Source organism: Notamacropus eugenii, chromosome 5 (genome assembly GCF_028372415.1).
Source record: "Notamacropus eugenii isolate mMacEug1 chromosome 5, mMacEug1.pri_v2, whole genome shotgun sequence".
Classification (NCBI taxonomy): domain Eukaryota; kingdom Metazoa; phylum Chordata; class Mammalia; order Diprotodontia; family Macropodidae; genus Notamacropus; species Notamacropus eugenii.
In genome coordinates, this window is record NC_092876.1 from 83,813,112 (window position 1) to 83,829,713 (window position 16,602).

Consider the following 16,602-nt stretch of genomic DNA (forward strand, 5'->3'; position numbering starts at 1 on the left):
AAGTGTATACTCAGTGGACTAATGGGAAGGAAAGATTAGGGAAAATTATCTCACATTATTGTAGAATTCTATAAAACAAGGAAGGGGAGTGGGAAGGAGTGACTGACGCTTGAACTTCACTCAAATGAAGAATGCAAAGTTGGGTACAGAAATACATTTCACCAAACAGGGAAAAGGGAAAAAAAGGGGAAAATGGAAATTAGGGGGAAGAAAGATTAAGGGAGGGACTGGTCCTAAGCAAAACAAACCCTAATTAAGGAAGTACAAAAGTATTTGTAGCTCTTTTTGAAGTAGTAAAGAATTGGATCTGAGGGGTACCTATCAATATGGAATGACTGAACAAGTTAGGATACCCAAATAAGATGGATTACTATTGTGCTGTAAAGAAATAATGAAGGGGATGGTTTCAGAGAAACCTGGGAAGACTTGTATGAAGTGATGCAAAGTGGAATGAGCAGAACCCGAAAAACAATTTAGACAGTGATAACAATATTTTAAAGACAAGTAACTTTGTTTAGGAACTCTGATGAGCAAAATGACCAATCACAATTCTAAAGGATTAATGATGATATATGCTACCAACCTCCCGCTGGAGACGGACTCTACACTCAGCATGCAGAATGAACCGTACATTTACTTACATACACATATGTGTATCTATGTGTGTGTGTGTGTATTTCTCTTAGGTATGAACAATGTGGAAATTTGTTTTGTTTGACTATATGTTTTTTTTAAACACCAGGAATTTGTATTTCTTTTGCTCTCAGTTGGGGAGGAACGTTGAGTTTTTGCTGATAGAAAAATACCAAATTTAATAATTTAAAACAACAAAGGTTAAGTATGGCAAAAAGTGTTGGAGAATAAGGCTCATGTTTGAGAAAAGAAAGGGGCCAAGGGTATATAGATTTCTCAGAAGTCTCATGCTTATATATCTTAAATACTTTCAGAAGGCAGAAGATGAGGAAAAGTGGGAAATGGAAAAAAATGTAAGGTGTTGACCTTGATTGTTGCATTAATAATAAAGACAATAATAATAAAGGCTAGCATTTATATAGGGCCTACTATATGCCAGGGACTGTACTAAGTACTTTACAAATAGGATCTCATTTGATCCTCTCAATAATGCTGGGAAGAAGGTGCCATTATTACTATTTTACAGTTGAGGAAAATGAGGCAGGCAGAGGTTAAGTGACTTGTCCGAGGTCATACAGTAAGTGTCGGAGGCTGGATTTGACTCCAAGCCCAGAACTCACTCAGATGCCTCCTATAAAAGTTTAAGCATTATTAAACTGTGTAGTGACTGAAACACAGTAAGTGCTTAAGAAATGCTTTTTTCTTTCCTTCCAATGTAAAGTAGTTGCCCACAAGGAAAAGGTTTAAACAGAACATCTTGGTGGGCAAATGTTTGATCCTCTTGCCGAGAAGAGAAATGGCAATTAAAGGACAAACTAGTTTAGAATACAAACTCATGTGACAATGGAAGAGAAGGGCAGAAGATTGTGAGCCATAAAAAAGGAAGATGCTGTTTTACAAAATAGCATGTATGGAAGCAAACATAAGTCTAAAGAAAGCATTATAAAGTGGATAGGAAGACAACATAGAAAATGGAACCAACTTGTCACTTTTTCTAGAATACTTTATTTTCATCATCAAAAAAAGGAGATCTACCCTACTCAAGGCCCTGGAAAGATGATACACACACACACACACACACACACACACACACATATAAATCTGACTTAGGAAGAAAGTTAGGAAGAGCCACTGGACTGAACCAAATACACACCAAGAAAATTCTTACTGAAGGCAAAACAATCTTAAGGCACTGAGGGTTTGCTTAAGAAAAAAATCTATTTTGCAAGAGGTGGGTAGCAAGTTTCATCATGAGTTCTCTGAAATAATTGTTGGCCATTGTGTTGATCAGTGTTCTTAAGGCTTTCAAGATTGTCCTTACAAATGTCATTCATCATTATTGTAAAACTATTCTCCTGGTTCTGCTCATTTCCCCCTGAATTAGTTCATACAAGTTTTTCCAGGTTTATCTGAAACCATCCTTTTCATTATTTTTTATGGCACAATAGTATTTCATTACATTTATATACCACAATTTTTTCAGCCATTCCCCAACTGATGGACCATCTCCCCCTTAGTTTCCAGTTCTTTGCTATCACAAAAATGAGCTCTGACAAATACTGTTGTACATGTATCCTTTCCCTCAATTGCCCAGTTCTGTCAGTCTTACCTCAACAGCACCTTTTTCACGTCTATTTTTTCCCTAACATAGTCCCAGTTTGGTCCCCCATCACTGTATTATTACAATGACCTCTAATTGATATCTCTGCTTCTAGACTCCCTCCACTCCAATCTACCCTCCACACAACTACCAAGTTGGTTATAGGATCATAGACCTTGAGCTTGAAAGCAACCTGAGAGGTTATCTAGTCCAGTCCCTTTATTTTATAAATAGGGGAAACTGATTCTCAAGGAGGTTGACTTGACTAAGATTACACATGTAGTAAGCTTCAGAGGGGCAATTTAATTTGAACCTAGGTGCTCTGACTCTGGAGCCAGTGTGCTTTCCAATATTGCTTTCTTTGGTAGACTTAAAACAGATCTGATAGCCTCCAAAAGCTTCCTAGTGCCTCTAGGACAAGATACAAACTATTCACTTTGGCACTCATACTCTTCATCACTTGATCCCATCTGCCTTTAAAGTTTTATTTTGTGTTATTTCAACAGTTTCAAAAACTTCTGAGAAGTCAAACAGAAGAGTAGAGAAAGAGGATATTGGATTTTGTGGTTAAGAAAGAATTGTAACCTTGGAAAGGGTGGTTTTTGGTTTAGTGGATAAGCGTGTAGAGCATCCTGAAAGACTTTCCTCTATAAGACTGTAGCCTGTATTTGTTCTATCCATTCCTCACTCCTCCTAAACCTATTATTATTCATCCTCACCGAGACCTTCCAGTCCCTTCATTCCTTTAGTATTTTCTTGGGACATCACCCCCTCTCTGACTTCACTTTCCTCTTCAGTCTCGACCCTCAACTTAAGCAGCTGGACTCCATTCTATTGTCCACTCTTCACTCCTTGCTGTCATGCTGTGGTCCCTGATCCCTTTACCAAACCTCAGTCCTGGGCCATTCCCACTATCCGCCTTTTCTACTCATGTGCTGCTGAATGCAATTGAAGGAAATTTTCCAACTATGCTAACTGAAACATTGCAAAATTAGGTTATCCAGCTTCAACTGAGCCCTCTCTGTAGTATGGTAAGTCTTTTGTTCATCCTTAACTCCCCACGGAAGCTTTTCTGGACATTTTCTCTGCCATTGTCTCATGAACACCTCCTGATTAAAGAGTACATTTGGGAGTACTTGGAATTCAGTAAAGTATACAGCATCTGTCCTTTTGGCTAAATCTTGTAACAATTAAGGAATTAAATGTACGTGCATACTTTAAAAAGTACAAAATGGCATTTTCATGTGAATTGCTTCATAGATTATATCTGATCCAGTGACACTGGTCTTGCAGCTCTTCATAGGATACTCTATCTTGACTACAGCATTTTCACCAGTTGTCTCTCATGGCTGGAACTCTCCCCTTCTACCTGCCTCTTAGCCTCCCTGGCTTCCTTTGAATTATAGGTAATGACTCATCTTTTGCAATAAGCCGTTCCCCATCCTCCTTAAGCTTAATGTCTTCTGAGATTACCCCTCAGTTTATCATTTGCAAACAGTGTGAATACTGTGTGTCTTCCCCCCAACCCACTCCCATCCCCATTAGACTGAGATGAAGAGCAGGAAAGTATCTTTTGCCTTTGTTTGTATCTCAAGCACATCAGCAGAATCTTACATATTGTTGAGTCGTGTCTGACTCTTCGTGACCCCGTTTGGGGTTTTCCTGGCAAAGATACTAGGGCGTTTTGCCAATTCCTTCCCCAGCTCACTTTACAGATGAGGAACTAAGGCAAACAAGGTGAAGTGACTTGCCCAGCTAGTAAATGTCTGAGGCAGATTTGAACTCAGAATGATGAGTCTTCCTGACTCCAGGCCTAACACTCTATCCACTGTACCACCTTGCTGCTTAGTCTGACACATAGTTGGATTAGTTGATTGACTTCTCTAAGCATTCCAGACCACTCCTTCCTATCTATTCTTTTACTTTACTGAGAAAATTAAGGCCATTCAACATGACCATCCTCTTCTCCCAGCGAATTTCCAGGCGAGATAACTCATTCTGTCACTGAAACTCCTTTTCCTGTAATTGAAAAGATCTACTGTCTTCACCCCTTATTTGGTTAAAAACTCTCCCCCTAGCAATAGCTATGAAAGACACTCAAACCTAAAACCTTCCCAAAGGACTCGAGGCAAAATGCCATTCACATCCAGAGAAAGAACTACGGAACTGGAAAGCAGAATATTTTCTCTTGTGTTATGTTTTGTTTGGGTTTTTCTCATATTTCTCCCATTCATTTTAATTCTTCCACGCAACATGACTAATGTGAAAATGTGTTTAATAAGAATGTATGTGTAGAACTCATATAAGATTGCATGCTGTCTCGGGGAGGGAGGGGGAGAAAATCTAAGACTTATGGAAATGATTGTACAAAACTTAAAACAAACAAGAAAAAGACACTCAATCTGGTTCTCTTCTAATTTTTAAGTTCTGTGACCTTTAATATCTAGATCAAATAACCATTCTGCTTACTGTAGCTTATGATCCAAATTTTAGCCAAGCTGCATTCTAGTTTTTCCAGAAGTACTTTTCCCCTAAGTAATTAACTTCTTAGGCTTATGAAACACTAGGCTATTGAGTTTAACAGATTCTTGCTATCTTGTGTGTTGATCTACTTTTCTCTTTTTAAATCAGTATTGTAGTTCTGGTAATTACTGCCTCAAAATACGCTTTGGAATTGAGAAGGGTTAATCCCTATTTACCCCCACCCCACCCTTAATTTCTGAAGGGCTTACTTGGGAGAAATAGGTACAAAGGACAAGGAAATAAAGCAATTTGGGGAAGTAGGAGAATCACCTAATGGAACGTGTGGTGGTGAATCAGTAAAGACTTTGTAGCTGAACTTTAAAGGGAACTAGCGATTTTAGTAAGTGGAAGTGAGGAGGAAGTACAGTCTTGAATTCCAGGCATGGTCGATAGCCTATACAAAAACACAAAATGGGGATATGGAAATATAACAGGTAGGGAATGGTGAGTATGCCAGCTTGGTTCAAAATAACATAGTAAGGGGTAGTAATGTAAAATCAGCCCAGAAAGACAGGCTAAAGTTAGAAGGGCTTCAAATATTTGCATTTTATCCTAAATGTAATAAATAGAGTCGTTGAAACTTTTTGAAGGGGAAATGACATGGTAAGACCTATGTCTTAAGAGTATCACTTTGGCTGCTGTCTGGAGGCCAGAATAGTGAGAGATTGGAGGCAGCAAGGCAAATTAGGAAACTACTGCAGTAGCCTAGGCAAAAGATGATGAGGAACTGAAAGTGTGTAATGGTTTTGGGAGCGCAAAGAAGGGGACAGACAGGAGAAATGCAGAGGTAGGGACAAGATTTAACAGCTCAATGTATACAGGATGGGCATGTGGTATACCCATGTCAAAGGGAAAGAATATGGATGATGACAAATGATGACAAAGACACAGGAAAGGAGTCTGAGAAGGAATACTGAGATAGGTAAGAGAACCAGGTGAGAAGAGTCGTGAAAACTCAGGGAAGACAGAAAACTCAGGAGGAGGTCGATAGTCAATAGTGTTAAAAGCTGCAGAGGTCAGAAAAGGATGATGTCTAAAAAGGGGCCACTGAATGAACAAGTAAAATAAAACACATTAAAATGTAAAAGAATGGTCACAAAGTGAAATGGGGCTTGTTTGCCTTTGCAAGCAGTTAAGGTCTCTTCACAAGATGTCTTGACCACTCCTGTTAGGTTGCAAAGGGAATTTCTTAATCAAGTTCTGAGGTCCCTTCTGCCTTTAAGATTGTGTGAATGTACTCTTCTGCCCAAACAGCATTTAATGCTGATAAATAATTCAGAGGCTAAGCCAGCCCCACTCCTGTGTGATCCATGCTCATGTTTAATTCCTCTCAGGTGTACTACCAGGCTTACATGTATGTGAACACACTGCCCTCTGGAGGTAGCAGCACAGGCATTGCAAAAAGTAGCCACTCCTTGAAGGACTTGCATTTGCACCAAGGAGCCTGGTATATCTTGTAAAAGTCTCTATGTAAGAAATATTACTGTGGTTCATTCTTGGATTTTCAAATAGACATTTCTAAACATTCTATTTAAGGAAATAATTTTTTTAAAAGCAACCATATTTGTTGCCATCCACATACACTCCTTTTTATTGGACAATTAACAAGAAAAAAAATCATTTGGCACAAGATGCCAATTTATTATATTTTGGACACAAACACAAAATATCCCCGCAAGCCAAAAAAAAAATTACATCGAAAAACGGAAACAATCAACATTCTATCAAAACACCAGGCTATGACACCCCCTCCCTTAATAGTTTAGAAAGTACCTCGTATTGCTAGACATACATTCAAATCCAAATTTAATAAAATACCATTTGAAACATTACAAGTCCAACAATACGGAAACAAAATTACATCATTAGTCAAAAGAACAAATGCAAACATTTAACAATGAAGTTTCAGCCATTAGACATAGAAAGATCATGAAAATGTCAATAGCAAGGGATAAGAAAATCTTTAAGTGATAAGATCTCTCCTTAAATTTTACAAGGAAAAAAACCTTGTGGTTGAAACAGTATTGATACAATGCCCTTGGACTCCACCTTCTTAAAATGAAAGTAGAGTTACTGCCTTGCTATTGAGCAAGAAAATCCTAGAGAACATTCATAAAGATTGCTGGGGAATGAGCAGAGAGGGGTAACTTGCCAAACAGCTTCTGAACAAGGACATGTCCCCAGAGGGAGGGACGGAGAAGGCTGCTGTGCTAGGTAGACCAGCCTGACGTTTGTGCCTAGTACGTGATCAGAGGGTACAAACTGTGCAAAACGTGTTTGCCTGTAAATCACAACCTTTGGGAGCAGCTACAGGCACAATGTTATCATGTAGTACTTACAGTAACAATAAATGTTTTGCCTGCCCAGACACCTGATCATTTCACAGATTGTTCAGAGTTCAGCTCTAAACCAAAAAGAAATCCTAATTGGTTTCACAGTGGGGTCACCACTGCTCTTCACAAATGTTCTTGTGCCTCATCCCCCAATTAAATTTTGCTACATTTCAGTCTTTCACACACCACATTAACAGTGCCTAATAGGCTTTATTTAAAAGCAAAAAGACCCCAAACGTCCTATAAACTACGGCTACAGAATGCACACCTCCCATTGATTGACACATGCATAATGATTCAGTTCATTCCAAGGGGTTATATAGTCAAAACTGTCAAACTGCAAATTAACTCTACTTTCAGACCTCCTTATACTAGTACTGCTGCAATTTTGATTTCGCAGTGATACCTCTTAAAGATATATACCCCATGGCAATGTTTTCCCCCCAATAATTGTAGTTATTAATACACTCACATTTTACTTTCCTCCAAAAGTGACAGCATTGCACTGTTATAATAGGAACTGTTCCTATAAAGTTAGGCCCTGTTCCCTCCCACCCTACCCCATCCTCCCACACTGGTTAAAGAAACCATTTGTGCAGGGGCACCTGAGCAAGCTGAGGTCCTTCCCAGAATCAATCCAGACTGAGGTTACAGCTTCACTGAACCTCATCTGTGCCCAACAATGAGCACATGTTTTCAAAAGACAAAAGCAGGACCTTCTCGCCTGATAATTGCCCTCAAGTGACCTCACCTGGCCAGAGGTGGATCCCTCTGGTCTGAATCATCCAAAGGGTCCATTTTCTCTTCCAGGTGCCTTGTGTTTCTTCCTCTGAGGCTAGAGGACAGAGTTGCTGATGGGTTTATTCTTTGTGCTCTCCCTGAACAAATGTGAATAAAAGCAGCCATCTTGCTGAAGCGGCAACCAGCCTCTCACCAACAGGTCCTGATTTTTATTATCCAAGTGAGGTATTTTTTTTTTTTTTAAAGAAAAGCTTAGGAAAGAAGAAGAAAAAAAGAAATCTGTGCACTGTGCCTCAGGGACAGAGCTCACTCTTCAGTCCCAATGTTTACAGAGCAAAACAAAGTCTCAAGTTTTAGCATTCAACTTAGGATATAAAACTTCCCATCCAGTAGCTTCAGCACACCCAGTGGTGCTGCCCAAAAGAGACAGCAGGCAGAAATGTAAACTTGGATGTATTTACAAGCTTGCTTAAAAGACTGGAGAAAAACAGCATCTGATATTGCTGAACTTTTGAAAAGGCTAGTTTAGTATACATGGTTCAGAACTGCTATTGAGCTAAGAGTAGCTACCACTATGGGAACCACCGAGATTCTGAGGAAAAGGGTCCATGACACAGGACCAGGTGAGTTTCCAGTGTAACTGATGCTTACTTGATCTCAATTCCCTTTGTTTTAACATGAAAGGAGGTCAGCCTCTAAGTTAGTGGAGTATAAAAGCTGGTAAAGGAAATATCAAGCCTCTTATAACACATTTTAGCCTAAAAAACCAATTGTGGTGGGAGAAAAAAGTGAAAACATAGAACAATCTAGGCTGTCATACAGTAGCTAAAATGTACAACTCTATAAAACATGCACTGTATGTAACTGTGGGGGCATTGCCTAAATTGCCAGGAAGTTCAAAATGCTAGTACAGCTACACGTCTCTAGGCTGACAGCACCACACAACATATGGACTGTACAAATTGGCAAAAGCCTTTCCAAAGGGGAACAATCACATTCAAGATTATTTTAAGAAGATAAGACAGAAAGGACACCAATAGTGAATACAAAAAGGTAAAAATAACCTTTAAAAAGGCATGAAAATGTGTCTTTTCTGACTGGTTTCAGAAATTTCCAGATTGTGAAGTCATAAGAAATATTAGATAAATTTATGCACAACCCCTGGCCAGAAAACTACATTTTGGGGATAGGGGTGGTGCTAGGAGGGGGAGCCTTTAAAAAAAAGTTTTATTGCCAAAGTTAACCATCTATAAGAAAAGTTTAAAAATCATTTACATTTATCAAACCACACAGCAGCATAAAATGGGCACTTTGTAAAACTTGGAAAAATACCTAAAAGCTAATTTTTTCTTTTTTTTACTTTCCTTTTCTATTTTTTTTAAGAAGGGGAAAACATGAGAGCTTTTACTATCCCATGGCAGCATTATCTGTAATTATCCCAGGCATCCCTCTCTGGTTCTATGACACATTCAAAGAAGGTATACCCAGTAAGACCTGCCTGGTGAGGCTGCAGTCACCAATAGTGCAATCACTCTGCTGCTCGTGCCTGCACCAGCACACTTTTGCAGAGATCAAAAAGATAAAACTAGTAAAAATGACAAACTGCAATACCTTCTAAAATTAATGCTCCATAAAGGCATTTACAATAGTAAAGTAAAAAAATCTCTGTTAAAAAGTCTATGGCCCCACACAATAGACAGCTATACTGAAGTAAAATGATGGGTGGTCTGCCCCTCTCAGTCATGTACATCTGCTTGATGAATACAAACAAGGATAATTTCATCTCATTAAACTGGAGGATTGAGGTGACAACCACTGCTAGCAAAATATTCAATAGAAACATCTTATGTCAAGTTCTTTAAAAATTTCAGGATGATCAGTCTTATTTATGCTTTGAGGTAAAAATTCAGTCCAATGCATCAGAAAAGACAGTCTACAAATTTCTATTACTAAAAAAATGACTAAAAAAAACCCCTAAACAACAAAGCAACAACAAAACAATGGCTCCATTCTGTTGCTGTGCATCAGACACTGACTGTTCAGAACTGCTGAGAAGCCGTCTGAAGCCAGCTCGGCCCTATCAAGCAGAAGCAGTAGATTTTCACAACATTTCAAGGTGTGTCAAATCCGCTCAGTCTTCACAAAGGCTCTCAGGCAAAATACATTGTGTGCTGGGTATCATGGTGGATCTGCACAGCCTTGGCCAGAGCCTGGGGATCCCGGCCATTGCTCTGTCCTGACACATGACTTCCCTCGGCACTGGGAAGAAAAAAACAAGGAAGAGTCAGGTATGATCAATACGTGCTATGAAGTCCCCCAAGCATGTGGCCCAGTAATGAGAAGTCAGTGCTAATAGGAGGACTTCTAGAGCAGAAGGTGCACTGTTCAGCAGTGGGCATCCGACCTGAGGCAGGACCCAGAAAAGACCTCATTTAGAGAAGGAAGGAAAGGCTGGACTTGTTCAGCTCCTCACTGAGTAACTCAACAACCCGACCAGATGGTTCTGCTTGGTTCAAATGAGTACTCTTGGGCAGAATGTTTTTGGCACAACTTCCTGTGGTGCCCCCTCCCTCCCCCCCCCCCCCCCCCCCGCCCCCTACTAGCACACATTTACAGAACCAAAGCTGCATGTACTGATTACGCGTTCAAGGCTGCTTAGAGTCAAGTGTAAGAAGCATTTTTTTATGCTACCTACTATGGACAAAACTGGCTCTACACCTTTGGAGACTGATTAAAATGCTTCTAAAAAACCAGACTGCCTTTCTTACTTTAGAAATATCCTCTGGGTGGTCTGTTGCTACTTTCCCCCCTTCTTCTAGGATAGGTTTATATTTGCTGCTTCACAGACTATACAAGTATAAACTAGTAAACTGGTTTCAGGAATTGATTTCTCAATTTTCAATACAAATTGATATGTAAAGCAAAATTCTCAATGAGGTTATGCCACTTTGGGATTAAGAGTCTAGAAGAATGTTTAAATAATACAAAAAGGCTAGAACAATCAAATTTTTGAACAACATGTGCATCCACAAAACCAAGAAGATAATTTATTGTATTAGAGACTTACCTGTCATGATCCTTATCCACAAGGTGGTACCTTGCCCTAAATGCTACCAATCGGGCATAGTAGGCTGGGGCTGGAATGGAGACCGAACGGGTACATCTTACATAGGTGTGACAGAGCTGGTAAGTTAGAAGCTGGAGCTCATCTGCAGTAAAGCAGTTGTCATCCCATAAGACTTGATAATGGGATGGGCGGCTGGTTCCCTGGAGAGAAAGATGAGAGATAGATGAGAAAGATATAAGTGAGAGTGAGAGAGTGAGTGAGAGAGTGAGTGAGTGAGTGAGAGACAGAGACAGAGAGAGACAGAGAGAGACAGAGAGAGACAGAGACAGAGAGACAGAATGTGTTTTGTGAACTTGAAAGTGTTTTGTGAACTTGTGAATTTGAAAGTGTTCCAAGTGAACTTGGAAATGAAACTAGCTGGATCATCATTGGAGAGTTATGAGCTGCTTATATTTCTCCTTAATCTCAGAAATAATATTCCAACACTCCAAAACTCAGATGATGATAGTTCCAGGACAGTGATTCCCAAAATGATCAACAGGGGGTACTGTGTCACTACTCAATAATTACAGAATGTGTTTTCACTTTGATCTTTACTTAATTCCAAGAAAATATGCAATGTGACTTAGCATAATAAACATACCTCCTACAGATGGCATAAATAGGTCTTATGTGTGACACATACACACACACATATAAACAAACATAAATGGTGTTGTCAGAACCGCAGAATTTCAGAGCTGGAAAGGATCTCAGAGGTCATGAAGCCCACTATGTAATTCAGCAACAGGTTATCAGGCCTTTGAAGACCTTTAGTGAAGGAGACTCCCTATTGCCCAAGGCAGTCCATCTCACTTTTGGACAGCTCCACTGTTTCTCTTTACATCGACTCAAGTCTACCTTTCTGCAGCTTTCACTGTCCTCAGGGGCTAAGCAAATTAAGATCAATTTCTTTTCCACAGGACTTCCCTTTAATACTTGAATATAGCTATCCTATCCTCCCAACAAGTCTTCTCCAGGCCTTTTCTTATCCTGGTCACTCTGGACTCACTCTAGCTTGTCAATGTTTTTCCAAAAATGTGGAGCTCAGCATTTAACAAAATACTCCAGTGCTATTTGACAAGCACCTGACCTGCTATAGCAGAAGATACAACATCTGTACAACCTCTAATATGCACTGCAGCCTAAGATCATACTAGCTCTTTGGCTATCAAATGAATTATATGTAACTCACAGTCCACTAAAATTCTGAGATCTTTTCCAAACAGCTACTAAGCTACGGCTCCCCTATCTTGTGCGTTTGATTGTTTGAACCCAAGTGAATGACTTCACGTTAATCACAATTAAATTTCACTTTATTAGATATAGCCAAATGTTCTAGTTTGTTGAGATCCTCTGATCATTTTGAATCCAGACCATTATCCAATGTCTTAGCTATTATTCTACCTTTATATCATCTGTGAATTTGATAAGTGTGCTATCTATGCCTTTAACCATATCACCAATAAAAATGTCAAACAGCAAAGGGTCAAGGACAGATTATCTAGACCGTATTCTAAGCTGATAGTGAGTTCCAAATCCACCCAGTTGTACCACTGTCCAATTCATATTTCTCTATTTTTAAAAAATGAGAATAACATGGAAATTTTGTTAAATGATTTGTTAAAATCTCAACAAACTGTATCTGTACCATTTTACTGATATACTAGTTTACCAGCATTCCTCTAAGAAACCGGAAAGTCTGCCTGATAAAAGCTATTATTTTCATTTTTAAAGTTGTATTGATACATTTAGTTTTTATATCATAACCTTTCCTATAAGTATCCTGCACCCCAGTAAAATTTAGTTCTCCCTTGTTGCAAAGAAACATAGTAAAGTAAAATAAAACAATCCATGCAATATTTTGACACTGTATACAATATTAAGCTTTGATAGTTTTGGACCTATCTGCTAAAAGGATGATGGCGTATTTTATTATCTCTCTACTAGAACCAATTCAATTCAATAACAAATTCAGCAAACAATAAACATTTATTAAGTGACTATTGTGTGTTAGGTACTGTACTAAGAGACCTGCCCTCAAGAAATTTAAAATCAAATGTAGCTTTTATGTATTTTAGGTGTTAAAAGTTTAGTTTCCTTTTAGTGATCTTTTAATGTATACTGCTATAGTCACTATGTATACTATTCTTTTGGTTCTGTTTATTTTAGCCTGTATCAATTCATACCAGATTTCTCAGGTTTCTCTGAATTCATCAAGTTCATTATTTCTAAAAGCACAATATTATATTTAAATCTCACAGGTTGTTCAGCTGACTCCCCAAATAATAGGTACCCACTTGGTTTCTAATTCTATGATTACTACATGTGCTGCTATGAAAATTTTGATACATATCAGACATTTGTTTCTGTCCCTGATTCCCTTGGCATATATGCCCAGTAGTGAATGCCCTAGCAGCAGGGCTAAAGGATAAAAAATTTTTTCACATCTTTTGCATAATTCACACTGATATCCTTAATGGTTAGAACAATTCACAGCTTCACCAATGGTAAAGTTAAGTCTACTTGTTTTCTCAGTCTCTCTAGCCTCTTATTTTTTTCATCTTTACCCATTTAGGAGGTGAAATCTCAGAGCTGTTTTAATTTGTATTTCTCTACTGATCTGCAGTAAATTTTCATATGGTCAACTGGAGTTTGCACTTCTTCTTTTGAAAACTGTTCACATTCCTTGACCACTTGTCTACCGAGGAAGGAGGTTCTTGGTCTGCTATGTCTGTGTCAGTTTCTTACATACTTAACTATTACATTCATCAATGCCATATGATACAAACATTTTCCTCACTTTAACAGTTTCTCTTCTTATTCTATCATCATTGATTAATTGTATGGAAATTTAAAATTTTTATGTAATCAAAACTATCTATTTTGTCTTTTATGATCACCTTTGGCATAGTGGGTGAGGAGTCAGGCAGAACTGGGTTCAAGGTCCACTTCTGCCACATATGGCTGTGTTACCTTCTGTTCAATTGTTATCTCCTATAATCATCACCTTTATGCTTTAAGACCGTTTACCTTAAACATAACTGATTAAGATACCTTCCTTTTTCCTGATTTTATATATATATATCGAACTAATTGTGGCACATGGCACAAGCTAGAGGCCTGAGCCTAATTCTTGCCAGAATGATTTCCAATTTTCCCAGCAATTCTTATCAAACAGGGAAATCTTCCATGAGTTTATGCTCCTAATCTGGGGTTTATTATACACTGCTTCTGATTTTTATCCGTTCCAATGATCTACTTTATTTTTAACCAGTACCAAATAGTTTTGATGATTTTTTTTTTAACCGAACCTGTGGTTTCATTTTGATGAGTGGTCATTTAAACTAGTTCTACTAGTATAGGCTGGCACTTCTCCTTCACCTTACAGACAGTTGCCTGAGAGACTGAGTTGTTTGCCCAGGATTACAAGGCCAGAATACATCAGTGGCAGGAGTAGAACTCAGGTCTTTCCGATTTCCAAATTTTGATGATAATTCTTCATAACAGAGTTTGAGGTCTGGTATTGGTTTGTCCACTTTTCTTTCATCATCTCCCTGGAGAATCTAGGCCTTTTAAAATTTCTTCCTCCAAATGAGTTTTGTTTTGACTAGTTCCATATAGTATCCCAGTTGATACTTTGATTGGTATAGAACTAAAATTTCAGGTAATTTTGTCATTTTTATTATAGACATAGAAAGGAAGATTTGGGCTTAAGGTCTCCTCTGATACTTCCTGGCTATGTGATTCTGGGCGAGCAATGCAAGCCCTCCATGCTTGAAGTAACCCTCTAAGACCACGGTTTGCAGAAAGGGAGGGGGGCAGCACTGGTGGAGCAGCTTCCTCACCAGGAAGTTCTCCATTACCAGTGAAATGGCAGGTACTATTCCTGTCCTTTACCTTGGTGTGCCATGGCAGGTTAACTCCTAGACATTTTGTGCTATGACCAATTCTGGATGAAGCCTCTCCAAACTGAGCCCCAGTTCTGGGTATTTTTAACTGGATGTCCCATATGCATATTAAACTTAAAATGCCTAAAAAAGCCCTCATTATCTTTCCACTCAATTTTGTCCCACTTTTAAACTTCCCTATTTCCGTTAAGGGTACCACCATCCTTCTAGTATTCCAGGTTAGAAACTAATCATACTAAATTCTTCACTCTCTCTTCTCCTCTACACACATCTAACTGGTAATCAATTCTACCTCTACATCTCTCCAATCTATTCCCTTATCTATGTTTAGATGACCTTCATGCTAATTAGGGTCTCATTACATTTCCCTGTGAACTATTTCATAACCTCCTCATTGGTCTCCCTGCTTCTCCTCTCCAATATACCTTCCACACAGCAACACAACTGATATTCCTAAAGCAAAGATTCAACTATATTGATGCCCTGCTCAGCTGACAACAGCGGTCCCTATTACCATTAGGTTTTACTTCCAAGCATCATTTAAAGCCCTTTACAACTTGGCTCCAATTTGCTTTTCCAGTCTTATTTAACAGTTCCCCACTCATTCTCTGTTGTAGCCACAATGGCCTTCTTGCTGCTTCTCACATATGACAGTCTATCTCCCATTTGAGTTTGGCACAGGTTATTCCCATGCCAGGAAAGCACTCCTGCCTCACCTCCACCTCTAAGACTCCCTAGCTTCCTTCAAAACTCAGTTCAAATGGCACATCTTACATGAGGTCTTTTCTGACTCATCCAGCTGCCAGTGACTCATCTTCCAAAACTACCTTGTATTTATTTTGCATATACAGTGCTTTTTTATGTGGAGGTGATCTCCTCTGATCAAAAATTATCTCCCTGAGAAGTGCAACTTCACTTTTGACTGTATCCTCAGTGTCTAGCACATGAAAGTTTGTGGACTGATGAAATGACTGCAGGCTTCATTTTCTAGATAGTCATTACTTATTGTTTTAATAATACTTTCTTGAAATTTTCCAGGAATTTAAGTCAAGCTCAATATTCTGTATTTGGTAGCCTGTACTTTTTCTTTTATTGAAAAACCAGGCCATTTTCCTTGTAGCACCTCTCTTGTTTTTCATGTACTCTGAAAGTATGATATTTTGGCAATCAAAAACAATTATAATGAATAAGAAAATTAATTAATTTACAAATGTTGCTGAATTTATAGTAACTTGTGGCTATGTGTTTTTTCAATCAATAGACAGTAATAGTAAAGTGACATATTCAATTTTTGGATTTTAAAATGGGACTCCCCTATTTAAGGCTGGGAACCAGATATATAATCATCTATATGTCTATATATATTGGAAGTTGTTGAATTAGTAAATGCCTAACTATCAAGTCATAAATCTTGGCCCAATTCTAAATTACCTGAATTCCTGCATGACTACAGAGGTAGAAGTCAAATTCAGATGGATGTGTGATAGTGCTGTCCACAGTAGTACCTGCTGGTACATTACCACTTTTCCCCACCTATTTAGAAAAGAAAACACACAGGCATACAAAAAGATGTCATGAGCCATATAAAGGAGAATTCTATCTTCTTCCTTTGTACATGATATCTGACAAACTGCTCCAAGGAGGTGTTGGAGGCAGCTTGCCTATAAATTTCTTCTTGCCTAACCACTTAATTCTCAATCATCTTCCAAAAGCAGTCCAGACCAGGGTTTCTTGAGAGGGTCTAAATAAGGAACT

General features: G+C 38.6%; 1 protein-coding gene across 4 annotated transcripts in view; it reads right to left on the bottom strand.

Annotated features, from left to right (window-relative positions):
* Positions 1–8,673: 8,673 nt before the first annotated feature.
* LOC140504744 (protein argonaute-4) overlaps positions 8,674–16,602 on the bottom strand; it is a 44,761-nt gene continuing 36,832 nt past the window's right edge. For all 4 annotated transcript variants that reach the window (XM_072610063.1, XM_072610066.1, XM_072610067.1 and 1 more), the window contains exons 16-18: positions 16,279–16,380; positions 10,898–11,097; positions 8,674–10,089 (exon numbers count right to left, since the gene is read on the bottom strand). In XM_072610063.1, coding sequence (XP_072466164.1) covers positions 9,981–10,089; positions 10,898–11,097; positions 16,279–16,380 — 411 coding nt within the window. In that variant the 3' untranslated portion in view covers positions 8,674–9,980. The remainder of the gene's footprint in view (positions 10,090–10,897; positions 11,098–16,278; positions 16,381–16,602) is intronic.